This window comes from Mytilus edulis, chromosome 10 (genome assembly GCF_963676685.1).
Source record: "Mytilus edulis chromosome 10, xbMytEdul2.2, whole genome shotgun sequence".
NCBI classification, from domain to species: domain Eukaryota; kingdom Metazoa; phylum Mollusca; class Bivalvia; order Mytilida; family Mytilidae; genus Mytilus; species Mytilus edulis.
The window spans coordinates 32,417,328-32,442,456 of NC_092353.1; the positions used below are offsets into that span (position 1 = coordinate 32,417,328).

Below are 25,129 nucleotides of genomic sequence, written 5' to 3' on the forward strand. Positions count from 1 at the left end.
GATTCTCTGTAATAGGAAGTACACCACTAATTAATGGCCCCATTGCTTTCTATGTTAAATTCCTCAATTTCGAGTGGTCACAGCTCTTTTATCTTAAGTTCAAATAAAGTGACAATCATTGCATGTCAAAGCAACACCTTCTGGTGTCCTGTACTCAAAAAATCAACATACCTTACATTGCATATAAGAAAGAACTGGTTTCCGGAACTTCGGATGTACCAAAACAGGTACTTCCGATCTGACAAAAAGGCAAAATGTACCCTCCTTTTAAAATTTCATGCCATTTTTTTATTATTCAAATTTATCAGTCAAAAATTGTTCTGCAATGATCACCAGTCATGCAGCTTTCATTTGATTTCAAAATTAATAAAATATTCAAAATATATTGAGAGTTATGTCCATGCGTAGGAACTATTTTGTGTTAAATATGTACTACTTTCTGGTATGTGCTTTCTGGCCGGGCCTGAATTAGTGGTGTTACACCTATAACAGAACCAAACTTGCTATATTGACTTGAGCATTACTTTATTTCATTCTATGATCTATTTCAAGCAATAAAAAACATATAAAGCTTTAGTCCAAATACTATTTTATTAATTTTAAGCTCAAATTGGACTGGTAGTAACATATGGGTTATTCAAAGAAAACTGCATATGGATATTACCATTGGCCAATATACCTTTTTTATTCTCAATATTATTGTTTTATTTATTAATTTCTATTAGGAAAGCTATGTGCTTACTAATAGTCATATTTTTATCAGAGGTTCTTCATTAAATAATAATATATCAGTTTAAACTTAAGACATAAATGAGAAATTATCCCCCCTTTTTTCTTGAAACTGGAAAAGGGCTTTTTTTTGTATATACCATAATTCTGTGGTAAAACATAGATCAATAAGAGCAATTTATATATCCTTCAGCTAGATAACTTGCTAAACTGGTTCAAAATTGCATGTACAGTGAGATTTTAGAATTCTTATATGAGTATGTACCAATTGCCTTGATTGTAAAAGGCTACCATAAGAAAAACAAAAAAACTTGAAAAATCATAAGATTATTTTGACCAAGAGCTATTTTGTTCCATATACAAGTCATAAAATACTTGTTTTATTGATTTCAATCAGAAAAAATGCAAAAATAAGAACTTGGAGTCAAGTCTTAACTGCATGCATGCTGTATGACCATAAAAGGCTAACATACTTGAGTATGCCAATTTAAAAGCTTAAATTTCCCATAAGCAGGACGGTTGACCAAAAAAAGATGATGAAACATGATTACTAACATCAAATTGGGCTTATTTTCATTGGAATAGGTACAACTTCTAAATATTGGATTTCTGGTGATTCTCTGTAATAACAGAACCAAACTTGCTATATTGACTTGAGCATTACTTTATTTCATTCTATGATCTATTTCAAGCAATAAAAAACATATAAAGCTTTAGTCCAAATACTATTTTATTAATTTTAAGCTCAAATTGGACTGGTAGTAACATATGGGTTATTCAAAGAAAACTGCATATGGATATTACCATTGGCCAATATACCTTTTTTATTCTCAATATTATTGTTTTATTTATTAATTTCCATTAGGAAAGCTATGTGCTTACTAATAGTCATATTTTTATCAGAGGTTCTTCATTAAATAATAATATATCAGTTTAAACTTAAGACATAAATGAGAAATTATCCCCCCTTTTTTCTTGAAACTGGAAAAGGGCTTTTTTTTGTATATACCATAATTCTGTGGTAAAACATAGATCAATAAGAGCAATTTATATATCCTTCAGCTAGATAACTTGCTAAACTGGTTCAAAATTGCATGTACAGTGAGATTTTAGAATTCTTATATGAGTATGTACCAATTGCCTTGATTGTAAAAGGCTACCATAAGAAAAACAAAAAAACTTGAAAAATCATAAGATTATTTTGACCAAGAGCTATTTTGTTCCATATACAAGTCATAAAATACTTGTTTTATTGATTTCAATCAGAAAAAATGCAAAAATAAGAACTTGGAGTCAAGTCTTAACTGCATGCATGCTGTATGACCATAAAAGGCTAACATACTTGAGTATGCCAATTTAAAAGCTTAAATTTCCCATAAGCAGGACGGTTGACCAAAAAAAGATGATGAAACATGATTACTAACATCAAATTGGGCTTATTTTCATTGGAATAGGTACAACTTCTAAATATTGGATTTCTGGTGATTCTCTGTAATAACAGAACCAAACTTGCTATATTGACTTGAGCATTACTTTATTTCATTCTATGATCTATTTCAAGCAATAAAAAACATATAAAGCTTTAGTCCAAATACTATTTTATTAATTTTAAGCTCAAATTGGACTGGTAGTAACATATGGGTTATTCAAAGAAAACTGCATATGGATATTACCATTGGCCAATATACCTTTTTTATTCTCAATATTATTGTTTTATTTATTAATTTCCATTAGGAAAGCTATGTGCTTACTAATAGTCATATTTTTATCAGAGGTTCTTCATTAAATAATAATATATCAGTTTAAACTTAAGACATAAATGAGAAATTATCCCCCCTTTTTTCTTGAAACTGGAAAAGGGCTTTTTTTTGTATATACCATAATTCTGTGGTAAAACATAGATCAATAAGAGCAATTTATATATCCTTCAGCTAGATAACTTGCTAAACTGGTTCAAAATTGCATGTACAGTGAGATTTTAGAATTCTTATATGAGTATGTACCAATTGCCTTGATTGTAAAAGGCTACCATAAGAAAAACAAAAAAACTTGAAAAATCATAAGATTATTTTGACCAAGAGCTATTTTGTTCCATATACAAGTCATAAAATACTTGTTTTATTGATTTCAATCAGAAAAAATGCAAAAATAAGAACTTGGAGTCAAGTCTTAACTGCATGCATGCTGTATGACCATAAAAGGCTAACATACTTGAGTATGCCAATTTAAAAGCTTAAATTTCCCATAAGCAGGACGGTTGACCAAAAAAAGATGATGAAACATGATTACTAACATCAAATTGGGCTTATTTTCATTGGAATAGGTACAACTTCTAAATATTGGATTTCTGGTGATTCTCTGTAATAGGAAGTACACCACTAATTAATGGCCCCATTGCTTTCTATGTTAAATTCCTCAATTTCGAGTGGTCACAGCTCTTTTATCTTAAGTTCAAATAAAGTGACAATCATTGCATGTCAAAGCAACACCTTCTGGTGTCCTGTACTCAAAAAATCAACATACCTTACATTGCATATAAGAAAGAACTGGTTTCCGGAACTTCGGATGTACCAAAACAGGTACTTCCGATCTGACAAAAAGGCAAAATGTACCCTCCTTTTAAAATTTCATGCCATTTTTTTATTATTCAAATTTATCAGTCAAAAATTGTTCTGCAATGATCACCAGTCATGCAGCTTTCATTTGATTTCAAAATTAATAAAATATTCAAAATATATTGAGAGTTATGTCCATGCGTAGGAACTATTTTGTGTTAAATATGTACTACTTTCTGGTATGTGCTTTCTGGCCGGGCCTGAATTAGTGGTGTTACACCTATAACAGAACCAAACTTGCTATATTGACTTGAGCATTACTTTATTTCATTCTATGATCTATTTCAAGCAATAAAAAACATATAAAGCTTTAGTCCAAATACTATTTTATTAATTTTAAGCTCAAATTGGACTGGTAGTAACATATGGGTTATTCAAAGAAAACTGCATATGGATATTACCATTGGCCAATATACCTTTTTTATTCTCAATATTATTGTTTTATTTATTAATTTCTATTAGGAAAGCTATGTGCTTACTAATAGTCATATTTTTATCAGAGGTTCTTCATTAAATAATAATATATCAGTTTAAACTTAAGACATAAATGAGAAATTATCCCCCCTTTTTTCTTGAAACTGGAAAAGGGCTTTTTTTTGTATATACCATAATTCTGTGGTAAAACATAGATCAATAAGAGCAATTTATATATCCTTCAGCTAGATAACTTGCTAAACTGGTTCAAAATTGCATGTACAGTGAGATTTTAGAATTCTTATATGAGTATGTACCAATTGCCTTGATTGTAAAAGGCTACCATAAGAAAAACAAAAAAACTTGAAAAATCATAAGATTATTTTGACCAAGAGCTATTTTGTTCCATATACAAGTCATAAAATACTTGTTTTATTGATTTCAATCAGAAAAAATGCAAAAATAAGAACTTGGAGTCAAGTCTTAACTGCATGCATGCTGTATGACCATAAAAGGCTAACATACTTGAGTATGCCAATTTAAAAGCTTAAATTTCCCATAAGCAGGACGGTTGACCAAAAAAAGATGATGAAACATGATTACTAACATCAAATTGGGCTTATTTTCATTGGAATAGGTACAACTTCTAAATATTGGATTTCTGGTGATTCTCTGTAATAACAGAACCAAACTTGCTATATTGACTTGAGCATTACTTTATTTCATTCTATGATCTATTTCAAGCAATAAAAAACATATAAAGCTTTAGTCCAAATACTATTTTATTAATTTTAAGCTCAAATTGGACTGGTAGTAACATATGGGTTATTCAAAGAAAACTGCATATGGATATTACCATTGGCCAATATACCTTTTTTATTCTCAATATTATTGTTTTATTTATTAATTTCCATTAGGAAAGCTATGTGCTTACTAATAGTCATATTTTTATCAGAGGTTCTTCATTAAATAATAATATATCAGTTTAAACTTAAGACATAAATGAGAAATTATCCCCCCTTTTTTCTTGAAACTGGAAAAGGGCTTTTTTTTGTATATACCATAATTCTGTGGTAAAACATAGATCAATAAGAGCAATTTATATATCCTTCAGCTAGATAACTTGCTAAACTGGTTCAAAATTGCATGTACAGTGAGATTTTAGAATTCTTATATGAGTATGTACCAATTGCCTTGATTGTAAAAGGCTACCATAAGAAAAACAAAAAAACTTGAAAAATCATAAGATTATTTTGACCAAGAGCTATTTTGTTCCATATACAAGTCATAAAATACTTGTTTTATTGATTTCAATCAGAAAAAATGCAAAAATAAGAACTTGGAGTCAAGTCTTAACTGCATGCATGCTGTATGACCATAAAAGGCTAACATACTTGAGTATGCCAATTTAAAAGCTTAAATTTCCCATAAGCAGGACGGTTGACCAAAAAAAGATGATGAAACATGATTACTAACATCAAATTGGGCTTATTTTCATTGGAATAGGTACAACTTCTAAATATTGGATTTCTGGTGATTCTCTGTAATAACAGAACCAAACTTGCTATATTGACTTGAGCATTACTTTATTTCATTCTATGATCTATTTCAAGCAATAAAAAACATATAAAGCTTTAGTCCAAATACTATTTTATTAATTTTAAGCTCAAATTGGACTGGTAGTAACATATGGGTTATTCAAAGAAAACTGCATATGGATATTACCATTGGCCAATATACCTTTTTTATTCTCAATATTATTGTTTTATTTATTAATTTCCATTAGGAAAGCTATGTGCTTACTAATAGTCATATTTTTATCAGAGGTTCTTCATTAAATAATAATATATCAGTTTAAACTTAAGACATAAATGAGAAATTATCCCCCCTTTTTTCTTGAAACTGGAAAAGGGCTTTTTTTTGTATATACCATAATTCTGTGGTAAAACATAGATCAATAAGAGCAATTTATATATCCTTCAGCTAGATAACTTGCTAAACTGGTTCAAAATTGCATGTACAGTGAGATTTTAGAATTCTTATATGAGTATGTACCAATTGCCTTGATTGTAAAAGGCTACCATAAGAAAAACAAAAAAACTTGAAAAATCATAAGATTATTTTGACCAAGAGCTATTTTGTTCCATATACAAGTCATAAAATACTTGTTTTATTGATTTCAATCAGAAAAAATGCAAAAATAAGAACTTGGAGTCAAGTCTTAACTGCATGCATGCTGTATGACCATAAAAGGCTAACATACTTGAGTATGCCAATTTAAAAGCTTAAATTTCCCATAAGCAGGACGGTTGACCAAAAAAAGATGATGAAACATGATTACTAACATCAAATTGGGCTTATTTTCATTGGAATAGGTACAACTTCTAAATATTGGATTTCTGGTGATTCTCTGTAATAGGAAGTACACCACTAATTAATGGCCCCATTGCTTTCTATGTTAAATTCCTCAATTTCGAGTGGTCACAGCTCTTTTATCTTAAGTTCAAATAAAGTGACAATCATTGCATGTCAAAGCAACACCTTCTGGTGTCCTGTACTCAAAAAATCAACATACCTTACATTGCATATAAGAAAGAACTGGTTTCCGGAACTTCGGATGTACCAAAACAGGTACTTCCGATCTGACAAAAAGGCAAAATGTACCCTCCTTTTAAAATTTCATGCCATTTTTTTATTATTCAAATTTATCAGTCAAAAATTGTTCTGCAATGATCACCAGTCATGCAGCTTTCATTTGATTTCAAAATTAATAAAATATTCAAAATATATTGAGAGTTATGTCCATGCGTAGGAACTATTTTGTGTTAAATATGTACTACTTTCTGGTATGTGCTTTCTGGCCGGGCCTGAATTAGTGGTGTTACACCATATGCCAGTTGTATTTTAAAAGACAAATGTATCAACTAGCAAATGAGCATCAGTTAATGATCTTGTCTGCATTGATTTCACTTAAAACTATTGTCTGATCGGTTCTCATGTGGAATTTTCGAAAATTCATAAACATTTAAAAACATTCTAATTAATTATTTCGTGGAAGGGCAGACTAGATGTTTTAGAGGTTGAAGACTATAAACCCTAGTTATCACACAGAAAAAAATTATAATTTTTCGAAGATATGCATTTTCATCATCCAACTTGAAAGACTGCGTCAAGTACTTTTAGTAAAAAAAAAAAAAAAGCTGTACGAACACACCTACACTGTTATTGTGATTCATTACATATGTATTTCACTTGACCCATTATTTCATCTTTTAGCACTGTGTTTTTTTTTATGTTATAAAGTCAACCTGTAGCTTTGATATATAAAAATGATAGAATCTGAAGCGAGACGATGTATGAAATATTTTTGCTTTGTACGATATCAAGACAAAATATTCAACTCAAACACGCCCTAACATAAAAAGGTGAACTCGATTTTCTCTTTTCTATATAATTGTTACCCTTTTTTGGATTTTTTTCTCGAGTCAAATGATGGAAGGGCAGACATAAAAATTACTGAACTAATAGATTGATATGTTTTCCGTCCGTGGTAAAAAAAAGTTAAAAACGGAGGTTATGCATTTTCTACATCCAACCACTATAGTAAACATTACAGTAAACATTTATCGCCTTCTCTAACAAAGAGCTTCGATTCTTTTGTTCTATTTCAACATTGTTTCCGACTGATACAAGTAAACACATGTAGACATTGAAAAAATAAAGATATTTACTGAGTGATTTTGGAAGGTAGTAATTCCATCGTGAGAGGTTTAACGCGAATTGTCAAAAATTGGAGTACAGCAGTCAAAACTGTGTTATAATATAATTGATCACAATAATTACAAACATCTACGCCTCAAAGAAAAACGTAATGGCATATATACAACTCAATAGACAACGTACATTAGTAAATATAAAAAAATCGGAGAGAAAAGAATACATAAAATGACCATTGCACAATAACAAAATGGCGGGATGTATAAATACCGAGCCACGCCTATCAGTCTATAACTAAACATGGACTTAAACAGTAATGGTTAAAAATATACAAAGAAAATCTAAAGAACAATTTAGCACATACTTAGAGGATAAACAACGGCAGGACCTATATGTAAAATATTTACTTCATTTATTATTTGTTCTGTTGATGAGGAATAATTTCAAACTTCCAATAAACTTTTTTTAGATAGAGGAACAGATGTTCTTTAAATCCCGGGTTCATTACATTTATGCTCCTTTATAAAGTCTGCGTAGCAGCTACAATCTCTTAGATGAGTTGGAAAATGTATAAACAAAATGCAAGGGAAATTATATTAACTAGACTGTGTTTGATAAAATTAAGATATTTTTCAGATAATGTAATTATACATTAAAGACCAGATGATTTTTGGACACTGTATGAGCATTACGAAAAAGTATATCCTGATTTTAAATTTACGACTTTCAGTTTAAGTACAATTTTTCCTTCTTAGATAATGGCCTTTCTGCGACTTCCTTAGCATTGAGATAAGAAGCAAAAGGTTCATCAGCTTGAATGGTGCCAATTCCACTGAGAAGATGAGACAACATATGTGTTGCTTTGATGGACCTTTTTGAAACAGAAATTTGCATGGCATTCCATGGGAGACAATTGAGGTCTCCTTCTCCCCTTATTTATTTATCTAAAATGCAGCTCTTTGTGAGTGACAGTCTACTGGACCTACTCGGCAGACCATATTCATTAAAACATTGTCAATTTGGTTAGTCCTGAATATTTATGAAATATTTGTCACTGAAAATTATACATCAAACTAATTTATAAAGACCACATTATGTATGTGTCTGTCCCAAGTCAGGGGCATCTATAATTCAGTTGTTGCCGTTTGTTGCAGTATGTCATGTTTGTTTTCCATTCATTATGTTGTACATAAATCAGTTTTCTTGTTTAAATTGATTTACATTTGTAATTTTAGGCCTTTTCTTATACCTGACTATGCAGTACGGTTTTTGCTCATTGTTGAACGGCGACCTATAATTGATAATGTCTGTGTCATATTTGGTATATTGTGGAGAGTTGTTGTCTATTGACAAACATACCACATCTAATTTTATACTACACATTATTTATTTTCCTGTTGGAACATATTTTCTAATATCTTGTATTCAAATAATATCACAAAATATTTGTTATATGGATTGGCTGCGAATTTAATATACATTTCGAAAATCGAACGGACGACATACTTTAGCAAGAGTTTACTAGTTGACGGAAGAGGAGACCAATTTCTAAACTAAATTGAACAGTAGTGGTTGTTTAAATTTTGATGATGTTTATTTTTCATATTCGCATGCAAAACACATTGGTGGACAACGGCTGTGTTCTGCTTTTTGGTCGTGTTGTTGTCTCTTTTTACACGTTCGCATTTCCATTCTCAATTTCATTCGAACACTCCGTTGCAATGCAATATTTATTTAATTGTTGTTTGGGAAGATCTCATTTTAGTCTTCATGTAAATACTTTAATATAACGTTTAATCGATTTTAAAAGTAGTATGCGAATACAGAAAAATATATAAATCTAATCACAAAAAAAAATTTGAAGTTTCGTTCTCTGAAATAACGCTTTCAACTGTTATTTTCACGTGGAAGTCGTATACGGATTGAATGATGTTGATTGTATTTGTTCTGGCGAATACAAATGTTTAACTCCAAAAATATTACCGGAAATTTAATGTTTACTTACTATTTTGATTCATTTATGTCACAATATGCGTTCCATATGGCTGTCATAATTTAAAAATAGATATTATAACTAAAGCTAAAGTTATTGATCCTGAACATTTGTTTAGAGCTACGACGAGGTATGTATTAAGAAAAACTAAATATAAGATTGTCGATCTGTTATATGAATGACAATGTCCGTTATTTTATATGTATGCCAGGTGAAGGGAGGAGAGAATTTACGAACCAGTAGGCAAAAGTTTAGTTAGCGAGAAGATGTCAATTTCTGTGATTAAGGTTCCACTAAAGTCAAAATATAGGACACTTCATAAACATATAAACTTTGCCTGTATTTTTAAACCTATAATGAATAAAGTCCTAAACTATGGGAACCTATGTTCATTTAAACATACTCTACATATACACACCGTAAAAATTGTAAATAAACTTGAAATTTTTATGTTGTGGCCAAACCGGTTTTGGGGGGTGAACACTTAATTTTCAAAATAATCTGGATCCAGGCCTACGAGATGACTTTATTTGTTTAAAATTGGTAAAGACGAATACTGTTACATGTAATGCAGTACAAGCTAGTATTTGTCAAATAAATATGTTTCAATGACATTTTTGTCCAATTTCTGTATTGTACTTTTGATATGCGCTCACTTAGATACATGAATTTAACTGAAACTCGTAAATCAGTACATTTTCTTAAAAATCAACATTAGCTTGTACTGCATTATATGTAACAGTATTCATTCATACCAATTTTAAACAAATTCAGTCATCTCGCAAGCCTCCAGATTTTTTTGAAAATTTAGTGTTAAATTTTAGGACTTTATTCAATATAGGTTGAAAATACAGGCAAAGTTTAGATATTTCTGTAGTGTCTTATATTTTGACTTTAGTGGAACCTTAAGGTTCAACATAACAAACGAACAAATATGGTTGTGTTTACATGCCAAAAAAACCACTCCGAGTACAGACTTCCCTGTGAAGTTGGAAAAGTTGTAATGGGTGGCATCCACTAGATATATTAAATTTGAATGCATTTTGTGATTCAGAAAGTTTAAATCTCTTTTAGATTTAGATGGGTATTATTTTTCCTTCATTAACTAAGTTGTGGTACAACTTTGAGATTCTACCTCAGGTATAAAAAACTGTTTGTATTGTTTTGATTGACCTTAATTGACATGTACAAGAGACTGTTCACAAATACAGGTGAGTTAAAGAGTTTATCTGAGTCAGTGAGTAGACAGAATCAAAGTAATTCAAGTGTTTGTTTATTTTTAAACCTTCTGCAGAAATGAAAAAAATGCCCATCAAAAACCAAGAAAGATTTTGTCTTTCTTAAACACAAAATGCACTTAACTTTTATATATCTAGTAGATGCTAGGCCTTAAAACTTTCCAAACAGCACAGGTAAGTCTGTACACAGAGCAGTTTTTGAGGTGAAAATACGGCCATAGTTATCCATTTGTTCTGATGAACCTCAATTAGTAAAAACTCTCCTCTCTTTTTTGTTTTTAAAAAGGTAGATACGATGACAGAGGCACACATCTATAAATATGACATCGTTTATAGTCTAAATCATGATATCAATAAATTTATGAATGCCGTATATATTCTCATGTGATCTATGTGATAAACGGGTGTGTATGGTAACCTTTATAGGACATCTTTGCACATACGATGAAGTATGATGAAGATAACAGTTACACGAATTTCTTATCTAGTTATCACATCTGCCATCGGATCTTATGAAATTTGGCAAAACGAAGAGAGAAGGAAATTTATGGGCTATATCATTGTAAGGGAACGGACATTTGATATCCTGGGAAGTGATGAAGGATTTTTTCCGACATTTTTTCCAGTTCTTACAAATATATTCTATACCACCATCCCTTTCCAAATATCCAGTGGCAAATATTTCATACATGTCCAGGATTACACGAGCTTTAATATTTTGGCCACGAGCATCACTGAAGAGACATGTATTGTCGAAATGCGCATCTGGTGCAAGAAAATTGATACCGTTAATTTTATTACTATCACTGGGTCGATGCCTCTGCTGGTGGACTATTAGTCCCCGAGGGTATCACCAGCCCAGTAGCCAGTACTTCGGTACTGGCATGAAAATACGGATTTTTTTTGTGTTATTAAAATTTGCTGTTACAAAATGATAGAAATTATTATAAATTAAGGAATGTATCTCCCTCATGCAAAGCTCTGATTCCTTTCACGGATTTGGCTATACTTTTTGGACCTTTTGGATTATATAGCTCTTCATCTTTTATATAAGCTTTGGATTTCAAATATTTTGGCCACGAGCATCACTGAAGAGACATGTATTGTCGAAATGCGCATCTGGTGCAAGAAAATTGATACCGTTAATTTTATTAAAGTCGGGTATTATATTATAAACAGATGTAATATGTTTACCAATGAGACAACTACCGAAGTTTGGTTATTTTAAAATCATCTGAGAGATATGCAAGATGTCTTTTTCAATCATATTATCACTTGACAAACATTGAAAAATTCTTGTACAGTTTCAGATTATTCTCAATATTTAATGAAATGGTCGGATCATTGAAGTTGGATTGTCATTTCGGGGCCTTTTATAGCTGACTATTCGGTATGGGCTTTGCTCTGCTCATTGTTGAAGACCGTACGGTGACCTATAGTTGTTAATTTCTGTGTCATTTTGGTCTCTTGTGGACAGTTGTTTCATTGACAATCATGCCACATCTTCTTTTTTTATAAGCTAGGAAAGAATAACCAACAAATGCCACACGCGTAGTAATTTATTCTTTGTTTCTATACTGATGATATAATTATAAGAATGCCAAAACAAACCACGATATTACAGCGATGTCTTCGAATGAGCTGACGTCACATATGTTCTTATTAATGTTTGTTTAATGTCAAGGACAGTCAAACATGTCGTGCAGATGTAAGACTACAATACACTAAGCATAAATAGTATACATTATAGGAATTTCCTTGGACTGTAATTGGAAAAAGGAGACCATGTTGAATGCCCCTTGCTTACTATGAAATCAAACAAATAGTGAGGTTCATCTAAAATGAAAAGCATGGCTATTCACGGTCAAGTTTAAAATTAACCCATAGTTACATTCTTTGAAGTAGGAAACGGCTGCTGAATTTCGCTACTTCTGAATATGTGGGCAGTTGCCGATTGAAAATCTCTTGCGGTTGATGACAATTGAAAAATACAATGTGTAGGTTATGAAAAATAGGCCGACTGAAATATATGGCGTGAAATTTCGACTGCCGACGGAAACTAGGACATACCGGACACGGACTTACCAAGTTGCTAGCCTTGTTCCAAGTCACCTACGTACCCATCGGATTTGCTACAAGGATTCCCCAACATGCAATGATCGTGGCACTCATTTAACGATGCATCGGATTTAACGTCCCCATTCTGGCTGTACATGTCTGCAAATTTGTTCACCTCACATAAGCAATGGAAGTACCAATCTGGCAATGGGTTAACTGTCAACCGGAAGAAGTCCAAGATGATGACATTTCTATACTACAAACTTTCAGTTACCCTTGGGTTACTCCTCAACTTTACCATCTACGTAAATGTTTAGCTCACCTGGTCCACATGGCCAAGTGAGCTTTTCTGAACTCTTGGCGTCCGTCGTCCGTCGTCCTGCGTTCGTAAACTTTTACAAAAATGTTCTTTTCTAAAACTACTGGACCAAATTTAACCAAACTTGGCCATAATTATTATTGGGGTATCTAGTTTAAAAAATGTTTCTGATGACCTGACTAACCAACCAAGATGACCGCCATGGCTAAAAATAGAACAAAGATATATAATGTAGATTTTGAGTGAAATTGTGTATAAGGTCAAAATCAATATGCCCTGAGATTTTCAGACAAATCAGACAACCCGTTGTTGGGTTGCTGTCCCTAAATAAGAAATTTTAAGAAAATTTTGCAGTTTTTGGTTATTAAATAATATTATAGAAAGAGATACAATGTAAACAGCAATAACGTTCATCAAAGTGAGATCTACAAATAAGTCAACATGACCAAAATTGTCAGTTGACCCCTTGCACAGTTATTGCCCTTTATAGTCAATTTTAAACATTTTTCTAAAATTTAAGTATTCTTTTAAAAAAATCTCTGAAACTACTGGGTCAAATTTAACCAAACTTGGCCACAATCATCATTGGGGTGTCAAGTTTAAAAAATGTTTCTAAAATTTAAGTATTCTTTTTAAAAAATCTTCTCTGAAACTACTGGGTCAAATTTAACCAAACTTGGCCACAATCATCATTGGGGTGTCTTGTTTAAAAAATGCTGCCTCTGAATTGGTAATATTAATGAAATTTTGCAGTTTTTGGTTAATATTTTAAATATTATTATAGATAGAGATAAACTGTAAACAGCAATAATGTTCAGCCAAGTAAGATCTACAAATAAGTCAACATGACCAAAATTGTCAGGTGACCCCTTACGGAGTAATAGCCCTTTATAGTCAATTTTAACCCTTTTTTTTTAAATTCGACTAGTATAAATCATCTCCTCTGAGACTACTTAGAAAAATTAACAAAACTTGGTCACAGTTATCATTTGGGGTATCTAGTTTGAAAATGTGTCTGATGACACTGCCCACCAACCAAGATGGTCAGCATGGCTTAAAATAGAACATAGGTGTAAAATGCAGTTTTGGCCGATATCTCTGAAACCAAAGCATTTAGAGCAAATCTGACAGTGGTAAAATTGTTCATCAAGTCAAAATATTACTGCCCTGAAATTTTTAAGACAAATTAGACAACCCGTTGTTGGGATGCTGCCTCTGAATTGGTAATTCAAAGAAAATTTTGCAGTTTTTGGTTATTTTCTTCAATATTATCTTAGATAGAGATAAACTGTAAACAGCAATTATGTATAACAAAGAAAGATCTACAAATAAGTCAACTTTACCAAAATGTTCAATTTACCCCTTACAGAGTTATTGCTCTTTAAAGTAAATTTTAAACAATTTTCGTAAATTTTTCTGAGCCAACTTTCATTATAAATTGTAAGCAGCAAGAATGTTCAGTAAAGTAAGATTGACAAACACATCATCACCAAAACACAATTTCATCATCGTCTATAATTTGTGTCCTTTGTTTAATATGCTGCTTGCACATAGACCAAGGTGAGCGACACATGCTCTATTTAAAACTTAAAAGAAATCCCGTAAAGTGGCTTATAAATAAAACGAAACTGAATATAATAACTTCGTATCACGTCTATTAGGATTATGTGCTCCTTTGTTTTAAATTATATAATCCGTATGTTTAGGGGGATTTAACATATAGTCATCCTTCTTCTGCGTGTGAATGTAAAATCTTCTAAATTGAAATAAGAAAGATGGTTTACGTTTGGCAGCCATTGATACACCGATCCAACATAGTTATCGAGGATAGAAACAACTTGGAAGTACAGCCTTCAAATTTAACAAACCAAAACCGCAAGATTAGATACAAAATATAAAATAACTGGTTGTGTGACAATCGTTCGACGTATTCTTTTTGTGATCGTTAAGCAAACACAAATCATTAATCGATTTGAAAGTATTTCATCTGTTACATATTTATTTTCTAGAACCATATAAAAAACTGAGGAGGGATATCAATAGCAGAATATTAAACAAAAGTTATCACTATCATGTTGGTTACAGACTTACCACCAGAGGTTTTATTGCAAATATTCTCTTATCTTCACCCACGAGATTTAGTACATGGGGTAAGCCTTGTATGTGATGTATGGAATGAGCTAAGTTTATGGCCAAGATTATGGAAACATTTGGCTTTTAATCTAACATATGACGATCCAGATCAATCCTATGCACACTTTGCAAAAATAAATAACTTTGTTTGTACTCTTGTGATTCATCCAACTCATTTATATCAGATTCTTGGAAATTATCGTTTTGCATTTTCTGGCATTCAACTGTCGAACTTGGAACATTTACACCTGACTGAACTAGTGTCCGGATATCTTGTGGATACCATTGTACAAAACTTAACATCTATAAAACATTTCACAGCGTTTTTTGATTCAAAGTTTGACATGCAACGCTGTCTGAAACTTTTAGAAGAATTACAGATGATATCAATAGATTTCGGCTGGTATGGACTGCAAAATATAGACAACAATTTAATTCAATTTCTTACAAAACAGAGTTGCCTTAAAAAACTCGTACTAAGAGGATGGTACACCTTGCGCAGTGAAACAGTAGCTTTAATTCTGAATGATTATAATAACATCGAACAGCTATATTTATCCAATTCTGAAATATCAAACTTAATAGTCAACAGTAATTTACAGATTCCTGGATTAGCAGACTTCACACTCCGCTCGACAAAATTTGATGATACGGGAATTAGCCACTTAGTCAAACGCTCATCTAATCTTCGTTTTTTAGATGTCCTGGAGTGCTCCAAAATAACGTTTAAAGGACTTGCAGAAATTTCAAAACATTGTCCACATCTTGAATCGCTTAAATTTGGAAACTCATTCATAATAAACGAAAGACTTAATTTTAGCTTTCATGCACTAGCTGAGGGGTGCCCGAAACTTAAAACCATTACGTTTGATGGAATAAAGCTAATTTACGATGATGAACTAGTTTATTTATTCAAGTCTACCAAGTATTTAGAATGCCTAGTCTTGTCTGATTGCGAGACAATCAGTGATATAGCAGTCTGTGCTTTAGGGAAATATTGCCCTAATCTAAGGCAAATCACTTTCATGAACTGTCATAAAATTTCTGCGGATGGCATAATGTACCTTGTAAAGCGCAGTCAAAGGCTTCGGATATTGAAAATACATAGCTGTTTGGGTATTAAAGATTATATCAATCATTCGACTACAGGAATACATGATGAAACTGCTGGGGTTGTCGTTGAAGATGATATTACGGGTACAAAACAGAAAACAAAACTGCAATTCGATAGCGAGAGAATTGATTTGTTCCGCTACAGTGATTACAGTTATAAACACTCACATTTGCTTTGTCTCGATATGATACAGTGTGAGAATATTTTACCGAGGACAATTCTTGAGTTTGCTAAAATGTGTCCTGATATTAGAAAACTATATCTAACAATTAATTTTCTTAACTTGAATGAAGTTGAAGCATTATGTAGAAAAGTATTTGACATTTGCATGTTTTTAAGGAGTATAAAGATAAATGAACAGGTTATTGAACTGTCCTCAATTCAAACACAAGACGAAAGTATTTGCATTACTTAATTAATTATTGGACCTTCATTACAAAATTAGTCCTGATGACACACGTTAGAAAGAACATACGACGTTTATAGCAAACAAGCCCTGCAAATACACTAACTGATGCATGTGTTTGTAAATTAAGTTTTACTTACAGTTTTTAAAATGTGTATTAAAACTGGGACGTGGTTTTCTTTCGAGATTGCAGAAAACAGAAATCTTTTCTCTGTATTTTCAATAGTGAATTGATTTACTTAAGCTCTGATCTTTTTCAATGTTATAAGCTGCTGTTTTCACCACCATGTGATTGCGTCATGTATATATTTATCTGTGCAAAAATGTACCACACAGAGCTACGTTTTTTTTTTATGTGTTTTGTCATTTGATTTTGCCATGTGATTAGGGACTTTGAAGAGTTTCCGATTGAATTTTCCTCGGAGTTCAGTATTTTTGTGATTTTACTTTTTACTATAATATAAAACTATCGCTTGCTACCATGTTTTGCCGTCCCTAGTATAGCCTTTTATTCCAAATATATCTGGTGTGTTTATGTGTGTATGTATTTGTTTCGTCTTATTTTGTTAATAATATTTGTCATGTGGAATGCACCAACATGCTATGCAGTATAATACTTACAATGTCAATATCAATGTTATTTTAAATATGAGATATGAGATGGGGCATTATAGATAATGAGATAGTGATCACTCAAAGAGCAAAGCACACATAAAACGTACATAGAAAATGTGTGTAATAGCCAAATATTCTCTAGTAATGACACTTAAATAAATAAGATACGTTTTTGAAATCGTGAAAAGAGTTCAGTTAAAATGTAAATCCCAACCAATACTGCTGCTGTTACTAAAAATGAAAAAAAGTCCTTTAGATGACAACCCAAAATTTATAGACAGAGGACTCCTACGAAAGATTGTAAGGGTTTAATAATTGATAATGCCCAACTAAGTTATAATCCTTTCTTTAGAGGTCCGTCCGTTTGGCTGTTCGGGATGTATAAATACGCAGTCACGTTTGGTCGAAATAGTGCCGTGAAATCCGATGCATTATAGTGTATGCAGACGTATCATGTTATCTCAATACAGAACATTTTCTAAAACTGTATGAGATCTCCGTAGGTGATCTGTATCTAGGCTGAAAACCTATTTATCATATTTTTGAACGACAATCTTTACATATCCTACGTATTGTATACATTTTAACTTGTTTGCATTTTTATTGAACATGAACGTTCTGTCATTCGATGTTAAGTTATTAAAATACACGCAAATAAAGGTAATATACATAAAGACACATATTTAAAGTTATACGGGTAATATACATAAAGATACACATTTAAGGTTATGCGGTATTCTGCTCAATTTATTTAAAGTCATGGTCAATGAAGAGAGTGGATTCAACAACAACAGGATTTGTATATAATGTATAAATGCTTATCCTGAGTGTATTGTTCTTATTTTAGTGAAGTTTTGTGTACTGATGTTTGTTAATTTTCATGCATACTTTCATCTCTTCTGGGTATAACTGCATTTATTTCAATAACATTAATCTAAATTTGGTCTTTTTTAGGACCTTCTGGGTATAACTGCATTTATTTCAATAACATTAATCTAAATTTGGTCTTTTTTAGGACGACTAATTCTCCATATATATTATCCTTTACATGTAAATATTAATAAATTACAACACAAGTATTAAAGTATGCACCTGTACAACATTAATGAATCTATTTATGTACGTTTCGGCAACAAAGTTTATCGACAGGTTGTAGGTATCCCCATGGGCAATAATTGTGTCCCTTTAATAGCAGACTTGTTTTTGTACTGTTACGAATCACAGTTCATGACTAAACTCAGTAAAGACCCGTCGAAATTGCATTTAATTGATAAATTCAACAACACTTACCGTTATCTTGATGATATTTTTTCGTTAAATAATCAAACATTTTCTCAATATAATGCTGAAATTTACCCTAAGGAACTTGCTTTAAATAAATCAAATTTATTCGGTAATAACTGTCCTTTCCTGGATTTAGATATTTCGGTTTTAAACGGGAAACTCCACACTAAAATGTACGACAAAAAAGAGACGATTTTTCGTTCCCTATTGTTAATTTTCCATTTTTAGATGGTGATGTTCCTTTGGCACCATCTTACGGTGTTTATATTTCACAACTTGTTCGCTATGCCCGTGTCTGTTGTGACGTTTTTATTTTTAACGAACGCAACCTATGTATTACTGGTAAATTATTAAACCAGGGATATCGTTACCATAAATTACTTAAACCCTTTACTAAATTTTTCCATAGATATAAAGATTTGGTTTTGAAGTTTGGTTGTACCTGTAGAAAACTTATTTCAAACGGGATAGCCCATCCTCATTTTTACGGAAATGTTGTTCACCGAGCCCGGAAATTTAGAAATGATCCATGTCAACTTGTCGCTCCTTTAAATAAACTTATTCTAAAAGGTTACCTATTCAACACTGTAATAAGATCATTGAATATTGTTTTTATTGGTATAAATATTGATTTTGTTATCAGTAAATTAAAAGCTAACTAAATTTTACTAGTATGTTATATGCATATACATATTCATAGATCTACAATCTGTCGATACCTGTAACTTGGCATTGCACAAGGTCATGTTTTTCTCTGGCTGTTTATGACGTCTTCACACTAAATCCATTGGATGTTGGATGTGTACGGATTGATAGTTTAGTCTTAGATGCATGAATTTTTTATTAGTTGTTAATGGCTTTGAACTAGCTGTCAGATAACTGCGAGTACTTTCAGATCTGTTCATTGTGTCTTTTTGAGTCGGGAGGTATACGTACCGGGCCACGTCGTCCACTTTTATTATTTGTCCATCTGATGAGTTAAGCCTTTTTCAACTGATTTTTATAGTTCGTTCTTATGTTGTACTGTTCTACCACTGTCCTAGGTTAGGGGGAGGGTTGGGATCCCGCTAACATGTTTAACCCCGCCACATTATTTATGTATGTGCCTGTCCCAAGTCAGGAGCCTGTAATTCAGTGGTTGTCGTTTGTTTATGTGTTACATATTGATTTTCGTTCAATTTTTTTTTTTACATAAATAAGGCCGTTAGATTTCTCGTTTGAATTGTTTTACATTGTCTTATCGTGGCCTTTTATAGCTGACTATGCGGTATGGGCTTTGCTCATTGTTGAAGGCCGTACGGTGACCTATAGTTGTTAATGTTTGTGTCATTTTGGTCTTTTGTTGTCTCATTGGCAATCATACCACATCTTCTTTTTTATATATACTAACTCATTTACTTGTATTTGTACAAGTTTGTCATAGACCAACACTGTAAGAGAAGTAAAAATAAATATCATACAAACATGTACTAAGTACATGTATACATTTCTGACCTAAATTTTATAAACCGGACATAACAGGTGTATATATATTTCTACGATACACAAGTATGTCTTGAAGAAAGATGTCATAGATATTTGTCAATATGTACAGTTATAGTAACCAATATCTTATGTCTTTAGTGTTAGGAAAAAGGAACGACTTTCTTCTTTTCCTAATTGTGAGAATAATTACATCCAAGCGGCTTAAATCACAGGTATGTCAATTCAATGTCTTTGTTTTAAGTGTTTGCAGTATTGAATATAGTCACTTCCCTTAGCGGCTTCTGACTTGGACAACGTATATTACGAAGTAAAGTGTGAAAATGCGGTTTCTCAACTATCAAAAATTCATAAATAAATCGTATGGCACTGTCCTTACTCATATATATATTCAAAATTATTCAAATATCTGTTTATTATATTCTTTATCAATTTCCAGTTAAACCACTATTTTTGATGCGGTTCGTGTTTTTAATCTTATATGTTCTTTTTTGTGTACTTTGTCTTCTTATGCCCTGCTGTTAGGCGATTTGTTTTCGGTTTTGTCCACTTTAATTTCAATTTTCATGTTTGGTCTTTTTCTGCCAGCTACCTCACATGATGTGGGAATAGGTATGGCCTTTTTTTATGCCCCACCTACGATAGTAGAGGGGCATTATGTTTTCTGGTCTGTGCGTCCGTTCTTCCGTCCGTTCGTCCGTCTTTCGTCTGTTCGTTCGTCCGTCTGTCCCACTTCAGGTTAAAGTTTTTGGTCAAGGTAGTTTTTGATGAAGTTGAAGTCCAATCAACTTGAAACTTAGTATACATGTGCCCTATTATATGATCTTTCTAATTTGAATGCCAAATTAGAGTTTTGACCCCAATTTTACGGTTCACTGAACATAGAAAATAATATTGCAAATTTCAGGTTAAAGTTTTTGGTCAAGGTAGTTTTTGATAAAGTAGAAGTCCAATCAACTTGAAACTTAGTATACATGTTCCCTTTGATAACACCATTCTAATTTTAATGCCAAATTAGAGAATTTATTCCAATTTCACGGTCCACTAAACATAGAAAATGATAGTGCGAGTGGGGCATCCGTGTACTGTGGACACATTCTTGTTTATAGTCTTTTTAATTGATATGAATCTATTGGAATGGTGTGCGTACGCAAAAGGTGGTCTGTCAGTCTGTCTATAACAGAATCACATTTCTTGACCGGACATTTCTTCACAATGTACAAAATGTGTACCCTTTTTACGCCTGAGAGAATTCCGACACGGTTCTACGTTTCTAACTTGGCAGATTACTATATTTTATTTCAAAACTAGCAATGACAGCAAATGCAGAAATTAAGTATCGTCTTATATTATTAGCAAGCTTAGCTGTATTTGGCAAAACTTTTAGGAATTTTTGGACCTCATTGCTCTTGAAAATTTCTATCACGGTATCTATGACGAGTTTATTTAACCGTGGGCAATCCTGTGTTTACAAAAAAAAATCTACTCGTTGAGTATAGATAAACCGTACACCTAGGAATTTTTTCTGGCAGGGCTGGACATATGTATAGCAAAGTTGAATGTAGTTTATATTCTGAAACTCAAAATGCATTTATATATAATATATCTAGATCCAATCATGCTCTTAAACATGCACAAGTTATTCTGTAGAGTGAGATTTTTTGTATCAATACGACCCTATTTGTTGAAAAGGTTTTGATTAATTATTAATTTAATGGCAGTCCATCGTACCGTACCGTGTTACTATTTTGCACATAGCTCGCATTCATTAAATGGTTTTTATACGACCGCAAAAATTGAAAAATTTTTGGTCGTATATTGGTATGACGTTGGCGTCGTCGTCGTTCGAAGACATTTGGTTTTCGCACTATAACTTTAGTATAGGTAAATAGAAATCTATGAAATTCAAACACAAGGTTTATGACCATAAATGGAAGGTTGGGATTGATTTTTGGGGTTTTGGTCCCAATAGTTTAGGAATAAGGGGCCAACAAGGGCCCAAATAAGCATTTTGCTTGGTTTTCGCACAATAACTTTAGTATGAGTAAACAGAAATCTATGACATTTTAACAGAAGGTCTATGACCACAAAAGGAAGGTCGGGATTGATTTTGGACGTTTTGGTCCCAGCAGTTTAGGAATTAGGGGCTATAAAAGGTCCCAAATAAGCATTTTTTTTAAATTTTTTTGCACAATAACTTTAGTATAAGTAAATAAAAATCTATGAAACTTTCATAAGGTTTATGCGAGGTTTGGCATGCCACATAACCAGGTTCAACCCAACATTTTTTCCTTTAAAAATGTCCTGTACCAAGTCAGGAAAATGGTCATTGTTATATCATAGTTCGTTTCTGTGTGTGTTACATTTTAACGTTGTGTTTCCGTTGTGTCGTTTGTTTTCTCTTATTTTTGAGTGTGAATTCACATTACTATAAGACGTGTCATGGTACTTATCTATCCCAAATTCATGTATTTGGTTTTGATGTTAAGATTTGTTATTCTCATAGGATTTTGTCTAATGCTTAATCTGTTTCTGTGTGTGTTACATATTAATGTTGTGTCGTTGTTCTCTTATTTATATGTTTCCCTCAGTTTTAGTTTGTTACCCCGATTTTGTTTTTTGTCCATAGATTTATGAGTTTTGAACACCGGTATACTACTGTTGCCTTTATTTATGACCACAAAAGGAAGGTTGGGATTGATTTTGGGAGTTTTTGGTCCCAACAGTTTAGGAATTAGGGGCCAAAAGGGGCCAAAATTAAACTTTGTTTGATTTCATCAAAAAATGAATTATTGGGGTTCTTTGATATGCCAAATCTAACCGTGTATTTATATTCTTGATTTTTGGTCCTGTTTTCAAATTGTTTTACATTTTTTTTTAACAACAATATACTTTATTTGGAAACACTCAGACACATATTTACATGTGCAACAAGAGGCAAAATACATAGTCATTATTATGGTTACTACAAAACAATATATATATCTGCGGAGCATCTGGTTATACTCGTGTACACGTCTGCTCGATTTAAAAAAAATGTTGTTTCTGTATTTCTATTTTCAGATTGAAAATGAATCCAGTAAAACATCGATGAGAGTGACTATTATTTGAACAAACAATTTGATAAAGAATGAATCGACTCAACTGGTAACACTATGAATATAAACGAATTGCCATCGGAAATCATACTGGATATTTTTTCATATCTTCCTCAAAAGGACTTAATAAATGGAGCATGGAATGTATGCATGTTATGGCAAGAGCTAAGTCTTTCTCCAAGACTGTGGAGAAACTATAATTATGCGAAAGATTACAAAAATTTCACATATTGTTATTTACACCTTGCAAAGATAAACCAGCATGTCAGACATATACAAATTCCTTTATCTTCATTGGTTGCATGTTTTGCGTTTCCAAATATTCAGTGGAAAAATTTAGAATCTTTACACGTAAACAGAGTGTCTGCATATCAATGTTTAGAAACTGTTGTGAAGAAATTTGGATTTTTAAAACACCTTACCGTTATGTTTGTACCAAATACAGACATACGTCGACATTTAAACCTTCTAACTCAACTGTCGCTAGTATCTCTTGAAATAGAATGGTCTGGAAATCAGTATGTAGATTCATACTTGATCTCTTTGCTCAGAAAACAACCGAATTTAAAATCGCTTACTTTAAAAGGATGGCACAGTCTTAACGACGATGCAATTGCAGGAGGTTTAGAAATGTGTCAAAATATTGAAGTATTACATTTACTAACTTCTCAAGTTTCTAATTCTATCGTCGGTATTTCGGTTCCTCTCCATAACTTAACTAAGTTTATAGTTCGATCCGAGATTTTTGACGATAGTGGATTAAGATTATTAGCTAATCGAGCAACCGGTCTCCGATTTTTAGATATTCGAGGATGCGTACAAACAACATACAGAGGATTAACTTGTATAGCTAGACATTGTTCGTTTCTAGAATCAGTTCAGTTTGACAAGTTTTTAATCGAAGGTAATAGTAATATTAATTCGTATATTTCTACATTATCTGAATGCTGTCATAGACTTAAACATTTACAGCTTATTCGATTAGATACAATATTTGAGGATAGACTACTGATTCTTTTTACCTCTGTCAAATTTCTGCAATCAATTACATTAGAAAATGTCGAAGAAATATCCAACACATCCCTTTTCTTCATAGCAAAACATTGCCTGTATCTTACAGATATTTATCTTAAAAAATGTCACATGATTTCTGCTGTTGGTGTAATTTTTCTTGCAAAGAATTGTAAACGACTGAAATCATTAAACGTTTTGTATTGCAATGGTATCAAAGACGTGTATGAAGATAATAAAAATGGTGTTTTACAATTATTTGATACACATTATACTAGTACTACTATTTGTAATACAGTTACCTACTTCGTGTCTGAAAACGACCCAATGGAATGCGAAAAGTCGACAATGGGAATGCAGGATCATGATGAGGAGATGAACGAATCGCACAGCAGATTAAACGTAAATGATTTAAACTGTGAAAATCATTCCCATTTGCTTAAACTTGACCTAACACAGTGTTCAAATATAACAACACGAACAGTTCTATATTTAGTGAAAATGTGTTCTGATCTTAGAGAACTAAATCTAGACAATTGTTTCCGTAGTATAGAGCATGTGCAGGAGTTAAAATCGAAAATATTTGTGAGCTGCACATTTTTGAACAATGTACATATTTATCCATTTAACATTCTGTGAAGTAATAAATATAAGCTTATATTGAAATTTCTCTATCGATTAAATATTATGGTTATACATGTATGTATTGGATACATGTACCAAAGAAATTGATGAATACGCATTATAATTTTCTTTATGCCTAATGCTATTTAACTTATTTAAAGTTGTACCGTTGTGATCCGTTTTAGTCGGTCTTTTGATTATAAGTCCACGAATCATGCCCACAGTGTGCGTTTGTTTTTGAAGTCATATAGATGCCATATGTTATGATGTTTCCGTCTG

At 32.1% G+C, this 25,129-nt stretch overlaps 2 protein-coding genes across 2 annotated transcripts; both read left to right on the plus strand.

Annotated features, from left to right (window-relative positions):
• Positions 1–9,554: 9,554 nt before the first annotated feature.
• On the plus strand, positions 9,555–17,275 carry LOC139490918 (F-box/LRR-repeat protein 2-like). The gene is made up of 2 exons (XM_071278057.1): positions 9,555–9,598; positions 15,093–17,275. Exon 2 carries the CDS (start codon positions 15,156–15,158, stop codon positions 16,743–16,745), a length of 1,590 nt encoding a protein of 529 aa, XP_071134158.1. The 5' UTR covers positions 9,555–9,598; positions 15,093–15,155; the 3' UTR covers positions 16,746–17,275.
• A 2,548-nt stretch (positions 17,276–19,823) lies between these two features.
• On the plus strand, positions 19,824–24,892 carry LOC139490917 (F-box/LRR-repeat protein 7-like). Its single transcript, XM_071278056.1, has 2 exons — positions 19,824–20,332; positions 23,181–24,892. The coding sequence occupies exon 2, from the start codon at positions 23,273–23,275 to the stop codon at positions 24,863–24,865; it is 1,593 nt and encodes a 530-aa protein (XP_071134157.1). The 5' UTR covers positions 19,824–20,332; positions 23,181–23,272; the 3' UTR covers positions 24,866–24,892.
• The last annotated feature ends 237 nt before the right edge of the window (positions 24,893–25,129 follow it).

Excerpts from the sequence above, each read along its gene's own strand:
- LOC139490918 (XM_071278057.1), top strand. The coding sequence starts at position 15,156 with ATGTTGGTTACAGACTTACCACCAGAGGTTTTATTGCAAATATTCTCT.
- LOC139490917 (XM_071278056.1), top strand. The coding sequence starts at position 23,273 with ATGAATATAAACGAATTGCCATCGGAAATCATACTGGATATTTTTTCA.